General features: G+C 41.2%; 1 protein-coding gene across 4 annotated transcripts in view; it reads left to right on the top strand.

Annotated features, from left to right (window-relative positions):
• Window positions 1-25368, top strand: part of ST6GALNAC5 (ST6 N-acetylgalactosaminide alpha-2,6-sialyltransferase 5) — a 105864-nt gene that overhangs the window by 67512 nt on the left and 12984 nt on the right. For all 4 annotated transcript variants that reach the window (XM_053249815.1, XM_053249816.1, XM_053249814.1 and 1 more), the window contains one exon: window positions 20392-20801. In XM_053249815.1, coding sequence (XP_053105790.1) covers window positions 20392-20801 — 410 coding nt within the window. The remainder of the gene's footprint in view (window positions 1-20391; window positions 20802-25368) is intronic.

The following is a 25368-nucleotide window of genomic DNA, read 5'->3' on the forward strand; positions in this document are numbered from 1 at the left end:
TATGCGATAATAATGAGCCTGTCACTGAAGCCTCAAGGCATTCATAGAAAGTGCAAAATCAACTCTATATAAAAAGCAAGGTTGTGACCACTTCGGGATGAGTGAGAAGCTGATCAGCACATTTATTATTAGATGTTTAGTGTCAGATAGTATAATTAACATGTATATCATTTAATAGCAGCAAAATACACATTGGATTTTTTAATGGCATTTTCTTAATACTCTGTCACAGCACAAAGGAATACTTTAGCTACATATTTTATCTTTTAAAAATATGTTTAGGACTTTTAAAAGTTTTGGGATTCTGTAAGGATTAGCACTCTTTTTTTTTAAAAAAAGTCTCCTATTCTGTACCCAAATTAGGTACAGTTGCAGTGAATGGCACATAGGGACACCTCAACAGCGTAGTTTGTGGTGATGTCATCCACTCCAATCCAAGATGGCAGACACGTAAACTTTTGAGGCGCAAGTGGGCTAACTTGTGAATCGCCTAACTGATTTGAACAAAATTTGCTACAGATGTAGGGACATATAGGGATGCTCAAATGGTGTGGTTTGTGATGATGTAGGGACACATAGGGATGTCCAAATGGTGTATGTGATGATGTCATTCACTCAGATTCAAGATGATGGCCATGTGAACATCTGAGGCACACACAGGTTAATTTGTGGACTGTCTAACCAGTTTTAGCCAAATTAGGGACAGTTGCACTGATTAACACATAGGGATACTTCAACGGCATAGTTTGTGATGATGTCACTGCCAAGATGGCAGACGCGTAAACTTTTGAGGCGCAAGTGGGCTAACTTGTGAACTGCCTAACCAATTTGTATCAAATGTATGACAACTCTAGAGACACAGAGATGATCAAATGGTGTGGTGTAATCCACTCCAATTCAAGATGGCAGACATGTAAACTTTTGTGGCACAAACGGGCTAATTTGTGAATGGCTTAACCGATTTGAACCAAATTTGCTGCAGCTGTAGGAATATTCAAATGGTGTAGTTTGTGATTATGTCATCCACTCAAATTCAAGCTGGCAAACACGCGATCGTTTGAGGTGCAAGTAGGCTAACTTGTGGACTGTCTAACCGATTTGAACCAAATTAGGTACAGTTGTAGTGAGTGACACACAGGGACACCTCAGTAGTGTAGTTTGTGTTGATGGCATCCACCCTGTTTCAAGATGGCGGGATCATAAACTTTTGAGGCACAAGTGAGTTAACTTGTCAACTGTTTAACCAATTTGAACCAAATTTGCTACAGCTGTAGGGACACATAGCGATACCTCAACGGCAAAGATTGTGATGATGTCATCCATCCCAGTTCAAGATGGTGGACATGTAAACTTTGGAGGTGCAAGTGCACTGACTTGTGGACAGTCTAACCAATTTGAACCAAATTTGCTACAGCTGAATTGGCACATAGGGATGCCCCAGTGGTGTAGTTTGTGACCCACCCCAATACAAGCTGGCGGATGCATAAATTTTTGAGGCACAAGTGCACAGCCTTGAAGACTGTCTAACTGATTAGAACCAAATTTGGAACAGCTGTAGTGAGTGACCCACAGGGGCTTCTCAATGGTGCTTTTTGTAATGATGACATCCACCCTGATCCAAGATGGCGGACACATGAACTTTTGAGGAACAAACGATCTAACTTGTGGACCTTGATCTGCACCAAATTTAGTTCAGTTGTAGAAACAGTGAAAGGAAACTAGGCTGATTAGTTCTTATTAGAACAACTTGTTTGGAGTTCTGACCCTTTGAATCCCATAGTCTTCTGCATACTTTTGAGCACGCATGTCGATGCACAGACAGTAGCAGTCACTGAGGTTCATCATGTGACTAATCTGGCCACAACAAATTTAGCAGCTCACTCTAGCAGCAGTCATCTGCACAGGGACTGTAACCGTGCAGGAAGGGTCTTCCATGATCGGCAGCCTGGCTCTTCCTGGGATGGTGATTATGGAAGCTTCTTCTCTCATGGTTACAGTGGGTTTCTGTGCAGACAACCACCACTGTAACCCATGAGTGGCTTGAGACAAGGGATGAATGACAGCTCCAGGGCAGCACTTCCTATCCACTTTTGGAGCTGTAAGTGTGAATGATTTGCAGGGGGCAGTGCTAAATGGGGCCATAGTCACTCCCTTGGTTGGTTGGTTGACTAACTGACTGATCGATTGTTAGGACTCACTCTCCCTATTCAGGGCAGTTCAGTAGCATTGTAAGTACCAAGAATGATTGTCAGTTGCCACTCTAATGCAGGAAATGACCAGAGTTCCTGCCTCATTATAGACTACAATAAATGGTTGTGGTCAGTTTTTCCTCTAACAGGGATTCCCCGATGTTGACTACAACTCCCAGAATCCCCAGCTGCAGTGGTTTTTGCTTGAGGATCATGGGAGTTGTAGTCCACAATATCTGGGAATCTTTGCTAGAAGGAACACTGGTTGTGGTCACCATTATTTTTTTTAAAGTCTGTATTGAAACAGGAAGCGACTCTGGTCATTTCCTGTAACAACAGTCACATCTGGCAGCAGCTGGGTGTCCCAATTATTTTCACAACTTATAGATACTGCTTCAAACTTCTGTTTTTGAGAAACGTTACTAAAAAAATCCTCCTCCATTTTGGAGGACTGATTTCCTCTGGTGCCATTAAAAACAGTGTTCTCACAGTTCCTGCAAAAGTATGTCTTTATAAAACAAGTAAAATAGAAAGGAAACTAGAACAGATATCCCATCCCAAACCTTTGAAATACATAATAAAGGCATTTAATAGTAATGCCTTTTTAAAAAACTGAAATTTAAATAGCTAGACTTTCGGTTTAAAATGAAACTTAAGGTAATCCCACTCCTATTCATAATCTTACAAGTATGGAAATTGAGACTTAATCTTCTCACCTTCAATTCTGTCTCATATCACTATTACACAATTTAGACTCTCTCCCATATTACTTTACTTTAAACATTAGCCTTTATGTAGCTAGACTTTGTGGCCTTATTTCATGTACAAATTTGCCTCATGAAAAATAGCTGAACCCAAGTATTTGATAGGTACACCTTCTGTAATCACCATCATATACCAGGTGATAACCAAAGGTACCCTGCATTTCTAAACCGTATAATAGTGTTACAAGAGAAACCTTGAAACTGAGCAAATTAATTCTCAATTTTCATACTTGATAGACTATGAATACAGGTGGGATTCATCTTAAGTCTCATAATAAACTGAAGATTTTTGGATAATTAAACCTTTTGGATATTTAAATATGGTTCTTTGCAGCCAGATCTTTGGAACCTCAGGGCTTGGTTCCATAAAAGGCAAGAAGCGTTTTTGATGGATGCATCTAATATTCTTATTGGAGAAGGCCATTCCTGTTGAATATGCAATGGAATATTTTGATAAAGTGCTCTCCAATGTTTCTAACCATGTGGTAACAACACCCAGGCAGGTCTTCCATTTAGAAAAGTAGGAACTAAGGAACTGATTGTTCAAAGCTGGCTTGGTTGTTTTAAAAAACATAATTGTACCTGCCATTATGTAAGGATAGTAGTCAGATTTGTGATTTAAGCTGGGGGAAGGGGAAGCTGCTTTATTAAAAGGGCATTTCTCTTTAGTGATTGTTAACTCATAAGATGTTGGGGGGGGATTCAATTATCAGTTTTTTCAGGGGAGAGGAGTAAATAGTTTGTTTTAGAATCTGTTCTACATAATGTATTCATTCCTGACCCAGGAAGAGCTGTGATATATGATAAAATGTGCAGATAGTGTAATATTACTCCAGATATAAAGTATGTCATCCTGTGCACAATTGCTTAGAAGCAAGTGACAAGGAAATCAATTAGGCTTCCTTCCAAGTAAGGGGATAGGTCCAAACATAGATTCTCTTGTGATCAGTAACTGTTTAAACTGAGAGCAGATAATAGAAATAAATGGACACACTTCAAGAACAAGTGAACAGATATTTTCCTGAGAGAAGAAGGGAGTGGGGTTCCCCAAAGAATTGTATTAGCACCAGTGTTGTTTTACTTGTTCATAAATGATTTGGAGTAAGGGGTTAGCAGTGGCTTGACCACATTTGCAAATGATACCAAATGTTTTAGGATGATTAAAATTCAAGCAGATTTTTAACTTCCCTAAGGGTACTCTCCTGAGTGGATGAATGAAAAACATGGCAAATGAGGTTCTGAGTTAGTAAAAAGCAAAACACATTGGAGCAATGCACAGTAACTTCACTGATGGACTCTGAACTGGCCATGACTAACCAGGCATGAGATATTGGGTTGTATGAATGTAGGAAGCTGTTTTATACTGAGTTAGACTCAGTCTATCTAGCTCTGTAGAAGCCCATCTAAGTCAGTATTACCTACACTGATTAGCAGCAGCTCAAAGGTTTCAGGCTGGCAGTAGCGGCCAGTGAGGGCGCTGGTGAAGGGGCGGCAAGAGGCAGCTTTAAGAGTAAATGAATTGGTGCTGACCTCTGCTCTTGCTGCACCTGAATGCTGCTCAGAGAAGCAGCGTGCTGCCCCAGCACCCCCTGCGGCGGGGGATCACCTCCGCCACTCACCTGGCTTCCATGGAGCCGATCCCCTGCCAGCGGCCAGGTGAGTGGTGGAGTCGATCCCCCGCCGCAGGGGGTGCTGGGCAGCATGCTGCTTCTCCGAGAAGCATTCAGGTGTGGCAAGAGCGGAGGCAATCACCAGTTCATTTACTCTTAAAAGGTGCCTCTCACCGCTCCTCCACCGGCGCCCTCACCGGCCACTACTGCAGGCAGGGCTATTTATACAAACCTACCTTGAAAATGGTGGCTGGTTCAGTGAAAACATCAACTCAGTGGGGCTATTTACATGTGCAGTCAAAACCAGACTAGGGAAGCCCAGCCCAGTTTTGCCAGTGCTTGTGAAATGAAGGGAACCACACGGCAGTACAGCAACAAACCTGCTTTGCGAGCTCACCGCTTAGCCTGGGTTTGGGGCACAAGGGCGCCCTTAAACTGGACTTAGTGCTTGTGTGTTGGTGTGATGAGCTCCATGCAGCACCTACGCATGAGTAGCCTCCTGGCCAGTCCTGGAAGAATCCCTATAATGCACTGTGCTCTCGCATTATAGGAGTCCCAGGGGCATTATAGGAGTCCCAGGCGCTGGGAAGATGCATCCCAGCTCCCGATCTGCCCACCCAGGAAGGAGTCCTTGATTGTCTGCAGGGGAATTAAGCATTTTAAGGTTTCCTCACCTGCAGACTGGAGCCCCTTCTTACTGATCGTGAGAAAGGGCTTAGTGTGTGGCAGCTGTGAGAACTGGTAAATAAAATTGTCTTGTCAGCTTTCAAAACTATCAGCCATGATATCCTTTTGAGTTGCCTGAGGGAATTGGGACTGGGAGACACTGATTTCCTACCTCTCCGGTAGATTTCAGTGATATTGCTTGGAGACTGTTGCTTGGAATTGGAATCACTTGGAAACTTTTGCTCCATTCCAGTGCTTGGAATCCTGTGGGACTCCATACTTTCGCCAATGCTTTTGGTGCAGGTGCTATCAGTATGCTGATAACACCCACATTTATTTCTCAGTGTCAACCTTATCGGGAAATGGCATAACTTCCCTAAATGCCTGCTAGAAGCAGTCATGGACTGGATGAGGGATAACAACTAAAGCTGAATCCAAGTAAGATGGAAGTACTTATTGTGGAGAAACAAGAGATGGTTTAGAGCTACCCGTCCAGGATGGAGTTACACTGTCCCAGAAGGAATAAGTATGTAATTTGGATGTATTCCTGGATCCAAACCTTATCATGGTATTTCAGGTTGTGGCAGTGGCCAGGGGTGCTTTTTATCAGTTTTGATTGATATAGCAGCTACTTCCATGACTCAAGATAAATTACCTTAAAACAATGATGCATATGCTGGTAACTTCCAGGTTCTTCACCGTGGTCTCTGTCTTTTACACTGATGGGCTATGCTCCTGCACAGAGACCTCATCGGAATCTAACAAGCTCAATTCTCCTGCTTTGGCGGGAACCCCGCCCCCAGCCGCCATATGCAGCTGCACCACTCCTCATCCCCTCAGTCTTTCTTCGTCCGCGCTTCAGTAAACATCGTGGAATCTGCAGCTCAACAACAAGTAGGATTGATCTATCCCCTTGTTGTTTTCTCCCTGCTTCTTTGTTTTCTTCCTTTTCTTTATCTCTTTACATAGTTAGCAGTTTATTCTTGGCATCTTGTTTTTCTTATGGTCTTTCCTTCTTTCGGAGCTCCGATCCTGGCTGGGACGGAGCATGGTGGCCGGCCGGCCTTCGATGTTTATGCTGGAAACAACAAACTTTAAAAAGTGTGTGTGGTGTGGATCTAAGATCCCTCCCCCCCGATACTCATACCGAGTGTCTCTTGTGTTTGGGGGAATCCCACATTGTTGAGACCTGCCTTCACTTTCAAAAATTTACAAAGCAGGCTCACAGGAAAAGGGCTTCTCACCAGTAGAGGCTGAGATCCCAAGCTCGGTACCGGTATCGTCACCCCCTGCGGTTGTCCCTTTGACGACGTCAGGTGAGCAGATGTACGCAGAAGATCCTGCCCAGTGTTCGGCCATTGTGGTATCGAAATTGCCCTCAGTTTCTGTGACTTCGATGCCTAAAAAGTAAAAGAAGTCAAGGTCGCATTGTGATCTGCTAGGGGATCAACATCTTCCCCCAATACCTAAGCAGAAGACTGCCCCATTGGCCCCCGAATTGGAGGCCCCTGTGGCCAAGAAACCTAGGATTGATCCTGCACCGAAGCCTTCGGTACCAGCTAGACCTGCTTCGCCCAATGAGGAGGACTCATTGAATTTAGTACCCTCCCAGTTTCAGTCAAGCAGGAAGTGCTCTGTACCATTGGACGAGCCCGGCTACGCCTCATCAGACAGGGAAGCATATTCCCCTAGGCATCCTTCGCCCCTTCAGAGTTTCCAGGACTGCATCCCTCTTAGGGACCTCAGTGATCGCTGGGACTCAGAAGAGTACTCACTGGAGTACAAGCAAGATCAGGCCTGGGACCATCGTGACTCTGTCCACTCGGATTGCTATTGATCATTGGAGCACCGATCTCCCTTGGTGGTGGTTGAGCCTTCCTATGCAACTTGGCACTGAGACTCTGGATCGTATGGTCGGTACCCAGCAGACTATCTTTCGGACTATTCCGACTTTGGGAGGCCCAGATATGGCACCCGTTATATGGAGGCTCACCGTCTCACTCAGAAGGGAGGCCACATTCCTGCTCACCCCAGCGCTCCCGGGACTGTACCGAGCGTTGTGAACTGCCTCTTTCGATTCCGCTGCAACAGATGGCTATCCCTATTCCGGTGCAACCAGCGGAGATACTTGTTTCAGCAGCAGTCAGGTTGGTCTCCAGGGCAACCTGAAGAGACCATATTACCCTTATTCTAAAAGAACTTTGCTGACTGATTATTACCTATAAAGTGCTTAACAACTACAGTGGACCCTCGACTTACGAACTACTCGACATCCGATGTTTTTGACTTACGAACGACAAAAATGGCCGCACGCTTACGAATTTTTCGAGCTACGAACGGAAACCGTTGGCGGTTTAGATGCGGTTTCCTCGACTTACGAATTTTTAGATGCGGCTTACTCGACTTACGAATTCTTTTAAACCTCCGTGGGTGCGCTTTTCGACTTACAAAATTTTCGACCTCCGAACGTGCATTCGGAACGGATTAACTTCGTAAATCGAGGGACCACTGTATATAAATTGCTGTTTATTACCTATAAAGCCCTCAACAGCTTGGATCTGTGGTATTTAAGAAATCATCAAGAACCCTGCAGCCTACTCAGATCATCAGAACAGGTCTGGTTGTAGTTGCCACTGGCTCGTTTGGTGGTGACTCAGAACTGGGCCTTCTCTATACCTGCCCGTGGCTTTGGAATACATTCATTCAAAGTAAGAGTGTCCTCGTATCTGGCTGCATACAAGAAAGCTCTTTTTTTCACATTTTAAAATTTTATTGGTTCTTACAATATTCTTAACAATCCAGTTACATTGTATAAGAAAGCTCTTAACACAGACTTGTTTTTTCCAGGCTTTTCGTTAAAATGTGGAGCTCTTATCACGCTCAATGAGAAGAGCTCTGGGGCAGTCTGTGGGGAAGGCAGGTATAGCGTACCTTCCCCGCAGACTATTGTGTTTCCTTCCCTGGGCAGGCGGATTTCCTGCCCAGACGAGTGGCTGCTTCCCCTGCGGCTCGCCCGGCAGCTCCAGAGTTGGGGTTCTGGGATGTGCCGTTGCACGGTTCCCCACCCCTATGAGTCCCAATAATGCACTGTGCAAGTGCGCAGTACTGGGATCCCCCCTTCCACCCCCAAGTGGGCCAGCCATGGCTGCAAGCAGCCACGGCTGATACGCAATCAAAAAAAAGAGGTTAAGGGAACCCTCACTCTTGATGGACCTGTACCCAGCTTCACTTTTAAAAATAAATGCACCACACAAAAACGTGCACATACAGCATTATGTTTGGATATGGCTAGGGTCTGTGCTGAAACTTATTTTTATCCTGAGCCATTTCAGTCTGGCTTCTGCCCCAGTTTGGTGACATAAATTAACTTAGTCACTTTAGTTGGCTAACTATCCTGGGAACTTAGCAGGGGTGGGGGTGGGGGTGCCTGTTTGTTCTGCCCGAACTCTTAGTCATGCTCATTACTATCATTACTGCCCGAACTCTTAGTCATGCTCATTACTATCAGCCATGCTATTCTTCTGGACCACCTCTCTCGACTGGGCTCGATCTCCTTCAGAAGAGATCGGTCACATCGCCATATTGGTCCCAATAAATACATTCATGAGGCAATATTCTGTCACAATGATCTAACTATCTTCCTGTGAAGGGTTCTAAGGAAGATGCTTCGGACCTGAAGACAAGCGTCTCACATTGTGGAAGTATTTGCCCCATGGAAAGGTGAATCTGTAGGTTATGCAGCTTTTTGTCATCCCATACCTGAATGTCACCATAGTTGTAAATAAAGAAAATGAGATTTTACTTACCTGGTGTGTTTTCTGTGATTACTGTCAGTAGCAAAAGCATTACGGCCATGCTGCAGTGATGTGACACTTGTCACTGAGGGTTTACTTTCTTAGTCCATCCAAATCAACATCGAAAAGATAAAAGCTTCTGCATGTTTTCGCAGAAATTTACACTGTTCTGTTTTCTTGCTTCCTTGGAACATACTGCATTTCAAAGGGATTATATAGCATTTTCCCATGTAACATTATGACCTAATGGGGAGTGGGATTCCTCCTCAACAGAAACTGGCTTTCTGATTCTGCCCGATGGACCTCCAGTGTGGAAGCTTTCCAGAGTGAATGCCTTCATGTGTATGAGCCCATCAAATTGTCTTTTTTCTTCTCAAATAAGGGAATATATTATCCAGCATTTCTGCACTACTTGAACTTTGGATGCATACTGATCTAGATATTTCAGAAAGCTGACCTTGGAAGATCAGTATGTATAACACTTGAAGCGAGGGTTTTTTCCTCCATGTTTTTTACAGTTGAAAGACTTTTCAAAGTTATTTTGTTGATTTAACTTCTTGTATAAAAATCCCAGTCACTTTTATGAGTGATGAACTTTGTAACAGAATGGATGTCTTTCTTCTGAATGTCATGCTATTCATTTCAGTATGTTTGAAAAACATAGTCTTCCTCCATAGAAACTTTATAGCTTTCCAGGGCATAAGACACTGGAGATTCCCAAATTAGAAGATGTACTCCACAAGTTATTTACTACTCTTGCTTTCATTGACAAGTAGACAGACTATAGTAAGTGGAAATAATGAGAGCCAGGAATTATTGTTATCAAGAACTGTATTACCACACTTTAAAAGTTATTTATATTGATGGTATACTCTGCCTGTATTGAGCTTGTCCACGTTGTCCTTTTAAAATGGAGTATTGAATGTTCAGAGCTGAGTAATTGTCCTTTTCAATATTTTTATTGGCTGATATTCAGACTAATGCTTGCACAAACACGTTGCACTAGCAGAAGTATGTTGCAGTAGCTAGCTACACTAAGTTGGAGCTTGAGTTCTAGCCTAGTATTGCACTAGCTTAATGTTGTTGTGCTAGCACTAGCAGCTTGCTCAAAGAAAGGAACTAGCATCCAGACTACCTTTTGTGCTATTGGGAGATGTTGACAAGTTGCACAACCAGCTACGCAACAGTTCATTGCACAACCTTGTAGTGCCTTTGTTCTTTGTCCTGTAGAAGGTCTTCTACTAGTAGTTGCACAATATTGCAGACCAGCACAACTTTCTGCAGCTCAGCAAACATCGTAAGTGTGCACAACTTCTTCCATTGCACTAGCAGAACACTAGTTTGGATGTCGGCCCCTGTTCTAATCTCCTTCTTGAACAAGTGCTGTTGTTCCTCCCTTCTTTCCAGGTGTATTCCAGTAGCACATGAAAGGAAAACACAGAAGTCACACTTATGCTGGCTGGGAATGTAATGGGGCCACTGCCAGTCACTTCTCCTAATCAGCATCAGTGTGATTTTCCCATTTAATATTATTATTATATTTTTTTTGTATTTTAAAAATAAATTCTAAAGATAATCATCATATTTTGGTTATGTTCAACTGATCAACTCCAGGCAGTTTTTGAAGGTACTGATTATTTAGATCCATTTCACAATGGTTTTAAAGCAGGCTATGGAGTGGAGACAGCCTTGATCAGCCTGATGGATGATCTCTACCAAGGAATGGACAGAGGGAGTGTGACTCTGTTGGTTCTTTTGGACTTCTCTGTGGTTTTCTTTTCTATTGACCATGGTATCCTTCTGGATCTCTTGGTGGTTTTTTGAATAGGTGGTGCTGTTCTACAGAGGTTCCATTTTTATCTCTCAGGTAGATTCCATGTAGCGTCAGTAGGAAATAGTTGCTCTTTGAAATGAGAGCTATTGTATGGTGTCCCTCAGGGCTCCATCCTATCTCCGATGCTTTTTAACATCTACATAAACTGGTGGGTGAGATCATCGGGATTTGGAGTGGGGTGTTATCAATATGCTGATGAGACTCATGACATCATCATCAGGAAATGGCATGACTCCCTTAAATGCCCACCTACAGGCAGTAATGGACTGGATGAGGGATAATAAATTGAAAGTTTATCCAAACAAGACGGAGGTACACACATTCCTCTCCAGACCTTCTTTGCATAAAAACAAAATTAAAACATAAATAAAACTTAAAACATTTTGACCTAAACACGCCAACCTCAGTGTTCGATATTCCACTGTTTAAACTGCATTCTTATATTTTAAACTCTCCCCAATCAAATCAAGAGACAGTAACACACAGCTATGCCTGCTTATCACTAACAAGGGAAGAAACAAGAAGGGGGGCAGGAAGATTAGAGAACAAATTCCTTTATGCACGCTTTAGTGACATATGTACTTCAGAGTTTCTTTCAGTTCTTCATTGCCATTAACCTCAGGTCTCAGGTCTCCATTAACCTCAGGTCTCAGATGTGCACAGAACCGCGGTGGGGAGGCTCAAGGGCAGCAGGGGTCTATCTTTAAGAACGGGAAGGGTGCATTTATCCCTCCCATCGCTTTACTCCTGCTGGCACCCGTTTTAGTAACAGCTAATTGGGACAGCAGGGTACCTCCCTGCTGCCCAATTGCCCCCATTGGCCGGATGTTCCAAAGGCACCTGTGTGCGCCGGCACAGGTGCGCATGTGCTGCCTGCACACCTATGCATGTGCCAGCACACGCAAGCGCATCTGGAACTTCCAGCCATATCTGGCCAATGGGGGCAATTGGGCGGCAGGGAAGTTCGCTGCCGCCCCGATTAGCTGTTACAAAAAGGGAGACCGGTGGAGGAACAGCAGCGGGAGGAGTAAGTGCACCATCCCCCGCTCTTAAAAATAGACACACAAAGACCCCGCTGCTGTTGAACCAGTTCAGAGGCCCATAAAGGGCCTCCGAGCTGGTTCCGTGCACATCCGTAGACTCAGTTTGTCTAAATAAAAGAATGATTAGAGAAGCATTATAAGTGTGCAATGTTCTGACTCCAGAATGCACATTTTAAGTGGTATTGTTACTCCATCATGTTTATTCTTCATATGTGTTGACAGTCTTTCTCTATTTATGTATTTCAAGTCTTCTAAATGTTGCTTAAATATGGAGATTAAATGTCTTCCATTTTTTCCTATATAGCATTCCCCACATTCCACACAGGTAATTTTGTAAACAACCCCTTTCTGTTTACAGCTCCCTTCCCCATTTTCACAAACTGGACAGGCTTTGGTTTCACATCTTTTGTTGTATAATCTTGACCTTACTAACTGATGCTTCAGAGTCTTGGCTGTTTGGCATACCACATTGGCCTCGATTCCATGTTTCCTTAAACTTTTCTAGCACTGCCTAATAAAATTATCTGAAATAAAAGGGATCTTCAGAATCAGCATTCCTACTACATATTTAGTTCCCCCTGATCCTCTTAAAGGGAATTTATACCCATTAGCCTCTGCCAGATTTCTGGCTCTTTCTATGGCCTGCCCTCTGTATTCCTGAAAAGAAACTTGAGCTGCCCTTTAGACAATATTTTTTACTGTTTTGTATTTTAGTTGTTGTGGGTGTGCAGATTTGCTGTTTATGATTAAATCCTTTTTGGCTGGTTTCCTGTACCATAGTAAGGGATCACCCAAGTACACATGATAAGGGTTCATACTTTGAGGGATGTGATAGATCTTCCTGTTCTGGATGGAGTTGAACTCTCCCCGAAGGAACAGGTACATAGCTTGGGAGTGCTTCTGGACCCAGGTCGCACTCTGGTTTCTCAGGCTGAGGCAATGGCCAGGAGTGCTTTCTATCAGTTTCGATTTATACGACAGCTGTGTTTGTTACTTGAAGACAATGATAGGGACATAGGAAGCTGCCATATACTGAGTCAGACCATTGGTCTATCTAGCTCACTATTGTCCTTACAGACTGGCAGTGGCTTCTCCAAGGTTGCAGGCAGGAATCTCTCTCAGCCCTCTCTTGGAGAAGCCAGGGAGGGAACCTGAAACCTTCTGCTCTTTCCAGAGCGGCTCCATCCTCTAAGAAGAATATCTTACAGTGCTCACATGTAGTCTCCCATTCATATGCAACCAGGGTGGGCCCTGCTTAGCTAAGGGGACAAGCCATGCTTGCTATCACAAGACCAGCTCTCCTCTCAGAACTGTGGTGCACTATCTGGCAATCTCTAGGCTTGACTTCTGCAATGCACTCTATGTGGGGCTGCCTTTGTATGTGGTTCGGAAACTTCAGTTGGTCCAAAATGCAGCAGCTAGATTGGTCTCCCTGATTTCTCAGAAATACCATATTAACCATATTACCATATTATTTTATTATTATTATTTTAAAGCAATTGCATTGGTTACCAATAGAGTTCAGTTCCTGCAGGGCAAAAACTGGCTAAAGTCTGGCAAAAATGGTGGAAACCAGAGAAAGTACTGTACCACGCTCTCTGGCTCCCCAGCTGTCCAGCAATGATCTCCACACTTAATTTTGCCGACCCCCCCCCCCGAAAAATCTTGGGGCTGGGTGGTTCTTCTTCTTCTTCTTCTTCTTCTTCAACACAAAAACCCCACAAAATGGCTTCATTTGACAAAACAGTGGCCGGAAAATTACCTCAGAGGTCATCTCTGGCCACCCTGAAACCGTGGTTACACAAAATTACCCCCTTCCCCCTACAAATACCAAAGTTGGGTGTCAACTGCCCGGCCATGGATATGCGGAACTGCAGATGTGTCAGTGCTGTGAATGGCAAGGTTTGCTTATGTTATAATTCATAGGGATGTGCTGAAATGCGATTTGGTGTCTGAATCGTGGGCTTATACAGCCCCTTTAAAGTGGAGGAGAGCAGGTCTATACCTGCTCCTCCTCCGATTGCCTGCATTGCCATAATCCTGGCACTCCCCTCAGCTATACCTGTGCACTGGTGGGGCATCTCTCAGCTGCCCCTGCATCACGCAGGTCCACCTGGGAGATGCCCTACTAGCAAGCAGTCATAGGTGGCGGAGCAGCGGGATTACAGCAATGACAGCATTCAGAGTAGGAGCTCCTCCACTTTAAATGGGTTGTGTAAGCCTTCATTTTTAAAGGGATGTGCCTGCAATTTTTAAGCATACCCCTAGGAATTTACAAGCACATTCTGGTAGGTGTTTTTCACCCTTTAAAATCATGGTAGCATTTAAAAAAAATTTTTGAGTCTTAGGAAAATAAGTGAATACATTGCCTAGACAAGCCTAGATATGTCTTGCATTCTGCTCTATAAAGCAATCCAAGCTATCATTGCTAATTTGCGCTATGGAACACTGATTTTATAAATAGTTTCATACATACATGTCTCTAATACTAAATGGAATGATATGTCACCATGCTGACTTCAGCTCTTTTTGTGTTAAGAACTGCTTGGAGCACATGAGATTAATATATGGAGACACATTAGCTGTGTGTCTAATGGCACATAGATAATTCACTGCCACAGGAAATCATGGAAGCTAATTCTGTAAGGTATTAAGAGTCTTCTGTCATGCACTGAATACACTCACTAACTTGCAGGACCAATGTTTTAATGCTGACTGTGCCACAGTAGCTTTTCCATGGAAACAGTTGTAGCACTGCATTGCAGGTTCAATGGGAGTGCAACACAAAACCACAAAATTAGCAACCCATGAACTTGCACACCCAGGAGCAACCAAACACACTATTAGGCTACTCACCCTGCTGTTGACCAAAGTGGTAATGCTGTTGGACTTCAGAGAGGTACATTTCTTCATTCTCTTTAGTGTATCATTCAATTTTTGGTAATCAACATGTGACAGGTCACCAGGATATTTTGCTTATTTAGCCTGGGCTGAAAACTGGGCAGCCTCATACAGGTCAGCTGTGAATATTATTCTCAATCTTTTGAATCTCAGAGGCATTGTTTGAACAGAATTCTGTCAAACCAAACAGGATCATTCAAATGTATCTTGTACTAAGCCTTGAAGTAATTTTGACTTTCGGGGGTGGGGGAGTAATCTATCCATTTTTTAGATCTCAGAAATCAGTTTCAGCACCTATTAGATTTTTTTTATAGTGTCCCTTTTGGAACACAATCCAGGAAGATAGAGATAGGTACACTTAGTGCATGTAAGCATGCCTTGTGCTATTGTGACTTTAGTTTACAAGCTGTTCTAAGTTCACCAGGATTCTTGATAAAGGACTTTGTAAATGCGATGTGTTGTCAACTCTATTGTTAATTAAGTAAAATTTTCTGTACAACAGTTATACTGTTCAATATGAGTTTTAAAATGCTTTCTCTTTTTCAGTGACATTCTAGCTTTGTTGGATTGAGGAGGCTTTTACACACACACACACACACACACACACACACACACACGCATGATTCATCCAAAAGTTATGAGTAAGTCTCTTTGGTTTCTATGAGAAAGTTTTACGCATATGATTAAATCTATCCCTTTGAAATCTGTAGAGATTAAACATGTTAAATTTTGGCTTAAACTGGTCCTAATTAATGATACTGAAAAACAAAAATCTCTTAGGTTTAGATTGCATAATGGGCTTGTTTTACTGATACACAATTTAGAAATGCTCTATCTAAATTATTTCAGTTTTGTAGAAAAGCTCTGTAATAGGCTGTGAGTTTAACAAAGTAGCCAGCTGGTACAATAAAAAGTGATATTAAACTAGGACAATATTATAAAGCTAGTTGCAACCTTAACAACACGACTAGGACTGTCACTCTCTTAACAATTAAATATTTGTTACACATTCTTGTGTGCCATTGTAAAATGTACCATCACGGTTGACAAGTTATTACTGTTTCATTGGCATCACTTGCACTAAGGCACTTGCACTTAATAGTTCAACATTCTTTATATGTTTGCTATTACTTTTGTCCCTGATGCTGTAACAGTCAATAGAAGGAGATGATACTAACTGATACTTCAGAGCTTTGGGAACTTACTTGACATTGGAAGAAAATATATTTTCTATATTTATGTACCAATTTCCAGGTACAGTTATAAAGAGAAGACACACCCAATAAATCACCAACCCCTTCTTTTGAAATAAAATATCTGATATTTATTACTACATCAAATGTTTGTTTTCAGTGGTAAAATATTTTCCAAATCTCTCCTCCCCACATCTCACCTGCTATGTATTTGTTTTCTGAGTTGGGGATGTGCACAAAGCGTTCTGTGCACATCTGGGGGTGTTGCTGGTGGAGAGCGGGAACTTGAAAAGGAAGAAGGCAGGTCTCATCTACCTCTCCATTGTTCCCATGCCACAGCACTGTTGGTAGTATTGCTAGAAAATGCTGTGCCGCATGGCCTGCTTCCCTCTTTCCAGCAGTGCGTGGCGTGTCGGCACACAAATTGCATCTGCACCTGAGTGGACACCATCTTGAGTAGTCAGCAACATGCTGACCACTCATGATGGTGTTGGCTCATGTGCAGACACCATTTCTGTGCCGACGCCTCACACACTGCTGGAAAGAGGGAGGCGGGCCATGCAGCACAGCATTTATTAGCAGTACTACCAACAGGGCTATGATGGGGTAGCGGGAGGCAGCAAGGGTGCAATGGAGGGTCAGATAAGACCTGCCTTCCTCCTTTTTAAAGTGCCCGTTTTCCTCCTGCCAAAACTATTTGGCTGGGGAAGCACAAAATGTTTCTGTACCTGGAATTAGAGGTGCTGAAACACTCCATGCTTATCCCTATTCTGAGTTGCTATAGCTATCTGTTATAGCCTTAGTTTTTCACAACTGGATTCCCATTCATTTCTAAGAATAGTGAGCCCGAACCCCAAAGTTGGGGGCATATATTGCCATGCTACATATCCTACCTGACAACAAAATTGAAGGTAGATGAAGCCAACTGAGACTAAGAACAATGTACATATAGGCGAAACTAGGGTGCGGCAGCCAGGGCATATGCCCTAGGCGCCACTGGGCGGGCACCAGTCCATGCTGCTCCCCACCCCTCCCCAATTCACGATTTTTTTTAATTTTTAAATTTAACCTGTAGCCCCTTTGAGGGGCTTCCTAAAGGCCATGGGGGGTCTGCAAGGGTTCCCCCTCCCCCCGCCAGCCTCTTACATCACTGCTGCAGCCCGTCCTGGTCTGATTTTCAGGCCTGTTCAGGCCTACAAAGATCAGTGTGGTGGCCAATTTGGAGGTCACCGCACATGATCAGAAGGCCTCTGCGAGGCCTGGCAAGGCCTAGAACCTCGGAGGGACCATTTGATCAGGTGCAGCGGCCATTTTTTTTAAATTTAAAAAATGGCCACCGCACATGCTCAAATGGCCTCTGCAAGGCCCTAGTTAAAAAGACAATGTTGGTTTAATAGCTTGTAAGCTGGCAAAACTGAAGGGTGCGGGGAGGAGGCAAGGAATAAAATGGAAGTATTCACTCGCATGCTATTTAATTCTCTATACAGAGCTCTATCTTTTTTTATTTTTATTGCCTGAGCATCCCAAGTAGATTTGCTCAAGTTTCCTTGCCTTCTTAAAAAGTTATATTTTAGAATGTCTTCTTTAAAAAATCAATGCAACTCCCTTTTTACTTTGAACACAATTGTTTTTAAAAGACACATTGAATAGTCATGCTGTGATTCTGGCACATGGAACCACAGCAATAAACATGCTTTCAGCTGATTAAAGGAGAGCAATGCCTCAGCTGTGCAAAAGGCCCCTGTGGAAGGGACCAAAGATAACAAGGATCCAGTCTGCTGCAGACATCAGTTTCTTCTTAAAGGTTATTTAATATTAATTATAGTTCTTCATTGCACTTGATAGAATCCAGCACGTGTAGGACAAAGGTTGTGGAATTACATAGGAACTGGTGTAAAAACTCAAAGCAAGCATGACTCTTTTACTGCAGTGCTTTGAAATAATCATGCCTTCCACCTCAAATTTAACAAAACATTATAGAATAATTTGTTTTTGTTTTACTGGCAGACACCTTCTGCTTTGAAATGCCTTATGCAAAGAAGAAAATCAGCAAATAAAAATGCAATAATGAGAGGCTTTGCTTACTGAATTTCTACCTGTTGCTTAGGTTTAAAAAGTACAGCAGCATAATGTACAGGCTCCCTTTGAAATGTATGTTATAAGGACACTTGTTCAAGCACTCAGTTTCTACCATGTCTTAACAATAGTTAGAGGCTTTTCTCAGACAAAAGAAAGATACTCAAAGCCACAGAGGTTAGTTACTACTTATATAGTCCAGCTTACTGAGTATATATGAGTACATAGCAAAGAATCTAAGAATGATCTAAGAATGTCATGTATAAGCACTACAGTTCTGTACGTAATTATTGAAATGGGAGGAAATGTAGGGCTGCTAACTAGATTTTTAAGTTGATCAATCATTGGCATTTTAACTAATGCATCACTAAACTGATTTTAAATAAAGTTACAATTCTCCATAATTCCAACCTAGATACTGGCTTAGTACCTAGATACTAGGTACTAGCATAAAGAGTCCCTTTACTCACAAACCCACTGATAAAAATTTGCCATCACTAGTTAAAATTAACTCTCATAATTAATCTACTTAAACCAATTGAAGCCCTAACAATACTTGGAGGATGAGGGTGATTCTCACAATCACAAGGATTCAGATTAAAGAATTAATAATTCTTTACAATATTGTTGTAAAGTTAAGAATTTTTATTACCTCATCAGTTTATTCCAGACATTCATTGAAAAGACAAGTTTTCTGAAAGATGCGTGTCAGATGTTGGGATGGGGGTGGGGGCGCAATTTCAGTGTTTGCCATAGGCACCATTTTCCCTAGTTATGCAATGTACATGTTACTGAAAGATTGCTCAAAATATGGGGATATTTTTCACTAAAACTTTCAACAGTAACATAGAGCATACATATACCCATTTTGGTGTAGTGCTTTCCAAGCCAACCCAAACAGATCCTTCCTTTTTGTAAACCTTCAAGGAAGGAAGTTCCTGAAACCTCTTTTAATATCAAACTTTTTTTACAGTTAGTTGGTCAAAGGTTTAATATTAATTTGCACTGTGTAGTAAAATATTGCAGTATATCCAATTTTAACTATATGACACATATAGTACTTTTTCCTGTGGGATAAATCTTAAAAAACAAACAAACAAAAACAGAAAAGGAAAGTGAAATTTGACCAAATAAGTTCATTGAAAGAGGAAGACACAAATACATTCTTCAAAGCAATGTTAACCATAAAGACTTTATACTGGAACTTAGAATTCATATGTACATCATAATGTATTTAAGTACATTCCCCTAAAGGCAGCAAATCAAAGACTAGCTTTGGCATAAATTTCACTGATGTGTTGACTCCTGGAGTGATTCATGTAGCTGCATATGCTTAAAAGCAATGCATCAGAATGAATCATCTATGTAACTTCCCATAACTGCATCAAACCAGAAATCTAGGATTATCCTATGAGACTGGCTTTGATCAAGTTGTATGGATAGCACTACCTATGTTGTGTTATCAAGTTGTATGGATAGCACTACCTTGTATGGATAACTACCTTAAAAATTACAAATTATTACAAAATCCATATTTTGGATGCAAAATGTTATATAGGAAGAATTCTTAATGAGCTGGCTCCACTTTGATTTGGCAAGACATGGAGACAAAATTTAAGAAATCTGCGAAGTTCTTTGCTGGGGGGAAATAAGTTATTGTCTGGAAGGAATGTCAAGGCTATCCAGCAATACAGTATTATTAGCCCATCCAGTTATACAGACATGCTACAGGGCAGCCACAAAAGCCAGATACAGGGGGATATGGACGACAGGTAGTATCTAGTTGAATAGCTTGCATACTGGCTTTTATGCACACAGCTGTACTGTATGAGAAATGTGTAGTGTTGCAATAAGACCACATTTTCAATCTGGAAGAATGGAACTAAAATACAGTAAAACTTTTCCCCACTCCATACTTCCCACTCATTGTACATACAATAAATGTGCTGTTTAAAATCTCTCTGGCATTAAATTACCTGTTAGAAGGATGAGGATAACCAGTACAAGGACATCTTTTCCCACTACCCCTATTCCACACATACCTCTATTGGTACTGTTCTTTGACAGTGCTGATCTCCTTTAAGGGAGGAACGCTTTATGACCTTCCATTATGCTTATTATCTCTGGATCGTGGAGATTGAGACTGAGATCATGGAGATTCAACAATCTATCTGATTTCACGGGGGGGGGTCACCTTACACAATGATATTGGAGGGCTACACTTTGCATCAATCAGTTTTCTTTTTAAAGTGCCTTATTGTTCTTTCTTTAATTTCAGAAGCTTTGGGTTGCTTTGTACTGAGTCATATATTTTTCTGCAGCCTTTGAAAATGCACTGTACAAGCTGTGCCCTGGTAACAAGCTCTGGACACCTTTTGCGAAGCCAACAAAGTGACAAGATTGACCAGACGGAATGTGTAATACGAATGAATGATGCACCCACACGGGGATTTGGAAAAGATGTTGGAAACAAGACAAGCCTGCGAGTCATAGCTCACTCCAGTATCCAGAGAATTTTGCGAAATCGCAATGAACTGTTAAATACAAGCCAAGGGACAGTATTCATCTTCTGGGGTCCTAGCAGCTACATGAGGAGAGATGGGAAAGGATTAGTTTATAATAATCTGCAACTGATGAATCAGATACTACCTCAATTAAAAGTATACATGATATCTCGTCACAAGATGCTTCAGTTTGATGAGCTGTTCAAACGCGAAACTGGAAAAGACAGGTAAGAAACCAACGGAATGAGAATATACTGGAAATCCATTGCCACAGGGAAGTAAAACATAATGTCTAGAACTTTGTCATCAATGGGATCATGCCCAAAGAATGTGCTTATCTTGCTTTAGTTTCCACTAACTTGTAATATTATTCCATGTGTCAAATAATACTTAGCTTTTACAACATAATTGAAATAATTTATTTGCCCATTGGTTTTTAGTGCTAAAACCAGTGTATTCCATATACATTCGACAAAAAGAATTGCAAAGATACAGCAAAAAGGTAGACACTGAGTTTAAATCTCACTTTGGATAATATGCCTGAAAGCAGATTTTTACTGGTTTTGAAAAATTGGAATTTATAGAGCCAGTGTCTCCATTCTGTGAATTATTATAGCTACTTATTGAATATAAGCATTCTTGGAACATTGCAGCAGTAAAGCTTCTTGTAAAACAAATACACATTATTCATACATTAGGTGCCCCTGAAGTGCTCATCTTACATTTCCAACTAGGAAAAGGCAAGTTATTATGATACTTACCTCTTTATGAGTCCATTTATGGCTTACAAACAGATCTGCAAATCAATTTTTTTAATAATTGACCCTCTATATGACTAACACATTTCTACGGATAATGTAGGAACAAGGTCTTCTGTTTCCCCCACCAAAAGATGTGTTTATTTTTATTACTTATGTGCTCATTATGTTTTTACATAGTAAAAATATGATGCCAGCACAAGCGCCACTTAACATGTTTATGTATAAATTAAGAGCTCACTTTTCAGAGGAGTAAATCTAATAGAAATTTAGATGCTCTTTCCATTTTAAAGCACCATTATCCTCAGTGGAAGTCTGTTGAGGTAAGCTGATCAGTAGAAAGTAGGATTCTACACACTAGGCTGCTGTATGTTTTGTAGACCTATTTCATTTTAAAAACAGGCATGTCTCCATATGCTTCTTAGAAACCTTCACTTGGATTGAATATCACTATTGCCAATTAATACTTAACCTCATTGTGCCCAGCTTTGTATACATGTTCTTGGTATCCCTAAGCAACAATCCCACTAAGTATGCCATACAACTTTCAGAATCCCATCATACCTATACATTTCCTGCTGATTGGTGGATACTTACTGCTGTACAGACATTGCTCAATAAGCAGGTGCACGTATGTATTTCCCAGCTGTGGTTTCTGTCTACTTAAAAGATAAAGTTCTGTTTGGTTATGTGTGTATCCCCCAGAGCTGTGTGCTCTGGGTGCAACTGGGTGTTGGTTCTCAATCTACAAAGTCTGTCATTCAGTGACAATGGCTGACATCCACACTAAATTATTCCTGAGTTGTCCTACTGAAATAAAGTAGTCCTTTAGAGGACTGCTTTCTAAGTAGTAATATTCAGGAATATTCTAAGTAGTAATATTCAGGAAGTTAGTCTGGATATCAGCCAGTGTCTGTCTTTGTGTTAATTAAAGACAGTGGCTAACATCCTAACTAACAAAGAACTTGTGCAATGGAAGAAGCACCAGTGTGGCACCTCTTCCATTGCACCAGTGCTCCATTACTCACATCAGCCACTGTCTCTGAATAAGAGGAGTATTGGTACTGAATATTTAGTAATACATGTGGAGTTAGTACTCTGAAATAATCACATGCTTTCTGGAGTGTATCTAGTAGTTTTACTAAATATAATCTAATGTTGTTTTGCTGCAAACAAGAGCCAATTTACATGAACTACAAAGCCTCAAAATAAGATTTGTGGCAGGTATTTTATGCAGGACACATGATGACCACCATCATATGGATCCCTCCCATGAAGTGATTAGTTGTAAAAGTATGAACTGGACTCTGCTGAAATTCGGGACTCTTTTTTTCAACCTTGTTTGGCATTGTATTATAATCTCCTTTTTATCCTGTGGATAAAAAGGGTTTTGCATCAGCGCCAGATGTTCCTGGACATCCCTCAGCATGAAAAATTCCTGTTCATGGGGAAAGTTCTGGGAGGAACCAGAGTTGTGCGTGTTGCTGCAGGCTTTCCTGGTGTCACATTCATCCCCGCGCAGCATCCCTACAGCCTCCTGATATCCCATTTGCAGCTCCCAGTGTCCTAATCGGAACCTCCGATTCTGGTGAAAAGCCCTCCCACCGGATCAAAAATAGGTGGAGGTGGGCACATCCATGCCAGGAGTGCCCACCTCCATGCGTTGCCAGGTGTGATGCATTTCTGTTGGAATCAGATATTGCAGTGCAGAGTCCTCTGTCTGTAAATGTCCAGCACATTCATGAATTCTGTGGAAACACAACCTGTGACAATAGGTTCACATTTATCTAGGAAAAGTGGATTCTATGATATAAAAATGAAGATAGTAAACTGTATTAAAACTAGGACTTTATAATAGGTATGTGGCATACTTGAAGTATTTAGAAGATTAAATTAGATGAAATTAACTGCACAATAAAGGAAGGTAAGATTATGAAAACTGGGCAAAGACAAGCTTTTGTAAGTGACATACTATACTAAATAGAATAGGCCAATTTGGGATAGATTTAATGAGTACCAAATTGCAGTAATAAATTATGAAAATCAAATTGCAGAGGTACAATAGCTGACACCTCAGTTTATGTAATAATCTTTAATGCTGTGATTGAAAAGAGTAACTGGTGCATTTTGTCCTTTTTAATAATGCTTATTTAAGAGTGTGGGGGGCAATATAGAAAATTTTGGCAATTAAATGGGATAGTAAATGACACAGGCTGCAGAACAATATACTTAACTGTACTTGAGAATAAGTTTATAATTAAATAAGGATCCATTAAGAAAATATGATTCTGAACCAATATTACAGTAATTAGATAAAAGAAGCATAAATGAAATAACTGCAGGAAAAGTATTTCCATAGAGATTATAAATGAGATTGTGATGAAGCAGCAAGTCCTTTAATTGTAATTTAGTATGCAGTACAGAATTATCGGGACAGTATGTTACTTCATCACATAAAAGAGTATATTATTTCCTCTAATAAGCACATGACATGCTTTCATTTTCTTTCTTTGCAACTTAGTAGGTGTAAAACCAGGAAATAATTCTTTTGTAAGAACCTTCCTTAGTTTTTTTAATAAAGGACACAAACACTGAAAATAATTTGAAGGTGGCATCATCAGAGGTACAATAAAATCATTTTAAGAACACTACTTAAATGGTCTTCTAGGTTTGCACTCATCTTCATAGCCTTTTTTGTTGATTGCTGCCTAGTGAGCCAGTAAATTTTAAGCACAATAATAAAACGTATTTACCCAGTTCCATATTCTTATCTGAAAATAGCATATCTTGCCACAAGTTTTGTCCATTCTCTTATGTCTACAGTACCTGTTTATTGTTAATTGCCTCAATTCCGTATGGGAAATTTATGGATGAAGCAAGTTTGTGCACCACCTTTCTGGATCTGGCCTCACATGTATAAAAGTGTTGCAGACATCTGTGGGTGATGTGCATGGTGTGTTTGCACTGTGTGCTTATCAGCAAACCTCTTATTACCATAAGCCTGGCAGTGCTCTCATCTGTTTTAGAAACTCAATCAAGACACAGATTTCATCCACAATAGGTTGCTAGCATTATCAGAGCAAAAGGTCAAATAATTTTTATTGACATGAAAGAAAATATCCTTCCATGCTGTAATGAATACACAGCCCTCTACTCTGCATTAGCAACTCTGAGGCGGTAAACTGTGAACCAATGTCATGCAGTGATTAGAGTGTCAGATTAGGAGCATGGAAAGACCCAACCTCCAATTGCCATTCAGCCGTAAAGCTTACTGGGTGACCTACCTATCAGCCTTGATTCAGTTGTTATGAGAAGAAAAGGGGAAGGCTATCCCATGTATACTGCCCTGAGCTCCTTGGGGAAAGGGTGAGATATACATGCAAAGGAATCATAAATGTGTCTTGGCTGTATCACCTAGACTGCTGGGATTTACATAATTGAATGCTTATCAATACAAACAATTCTTCTACATATATGTATACATGTATTCATCTTCATATAGATATCCTTCTACATAGACTACTTCCTGACATCTCATTTTCACAGTGGTGGGATTTATTTATATATGCTCCCACCTTTACTCTGAAGTGATACAATTGAGACAAAAGTTTACTTGCTTCCACGAATACTAGACTGAATACTAGACCTAACTCGGGCTGAGTTCAAAGACTGACAGCTATACATTGTGTTCACACTCACAAGTACACAGATGAGATACAATATCAGTGTTTTCTTACTCTTACATGGTAAGGATAATTATGCTGGTAGTCCATAATTATATTGGTCTATAATCAGCAATTTTGGCATTCTTGTCTGTTTTTGAGAGTTTCTGAATCACTTAAACCCAGATTAAATCCCACACTTCCTATTCTGTACCCTTGGGTTTTATTCATTCGATTAATATATCAGTTCTATTTTCATGTCTCATTGTAGAGAGCCATAATGAGAGCTTGAGAAGGTATCATAGAACACTTGATGAAGCACTTTGGAAACGTTGAGGCACTGAGATTTTCCTGCAGATAACTTTGGGAAGCTA

This window comes from Hemicordylus capensis, chromosome 4 (assembly GCF_027244095.1).
Source record: "Hemicordylus capensis ecotype Gifberg chromosome 4, rHemCap1.1.pri, whole genome shotgun sequence".
In the NCBI taxonomy this organism is placed as follows: Eukaryota; Metazoa; Chordata; class Lepidosauria; order Squamata; family Cordylidae; genus Hemicordylus; species Hemicordylus capensis.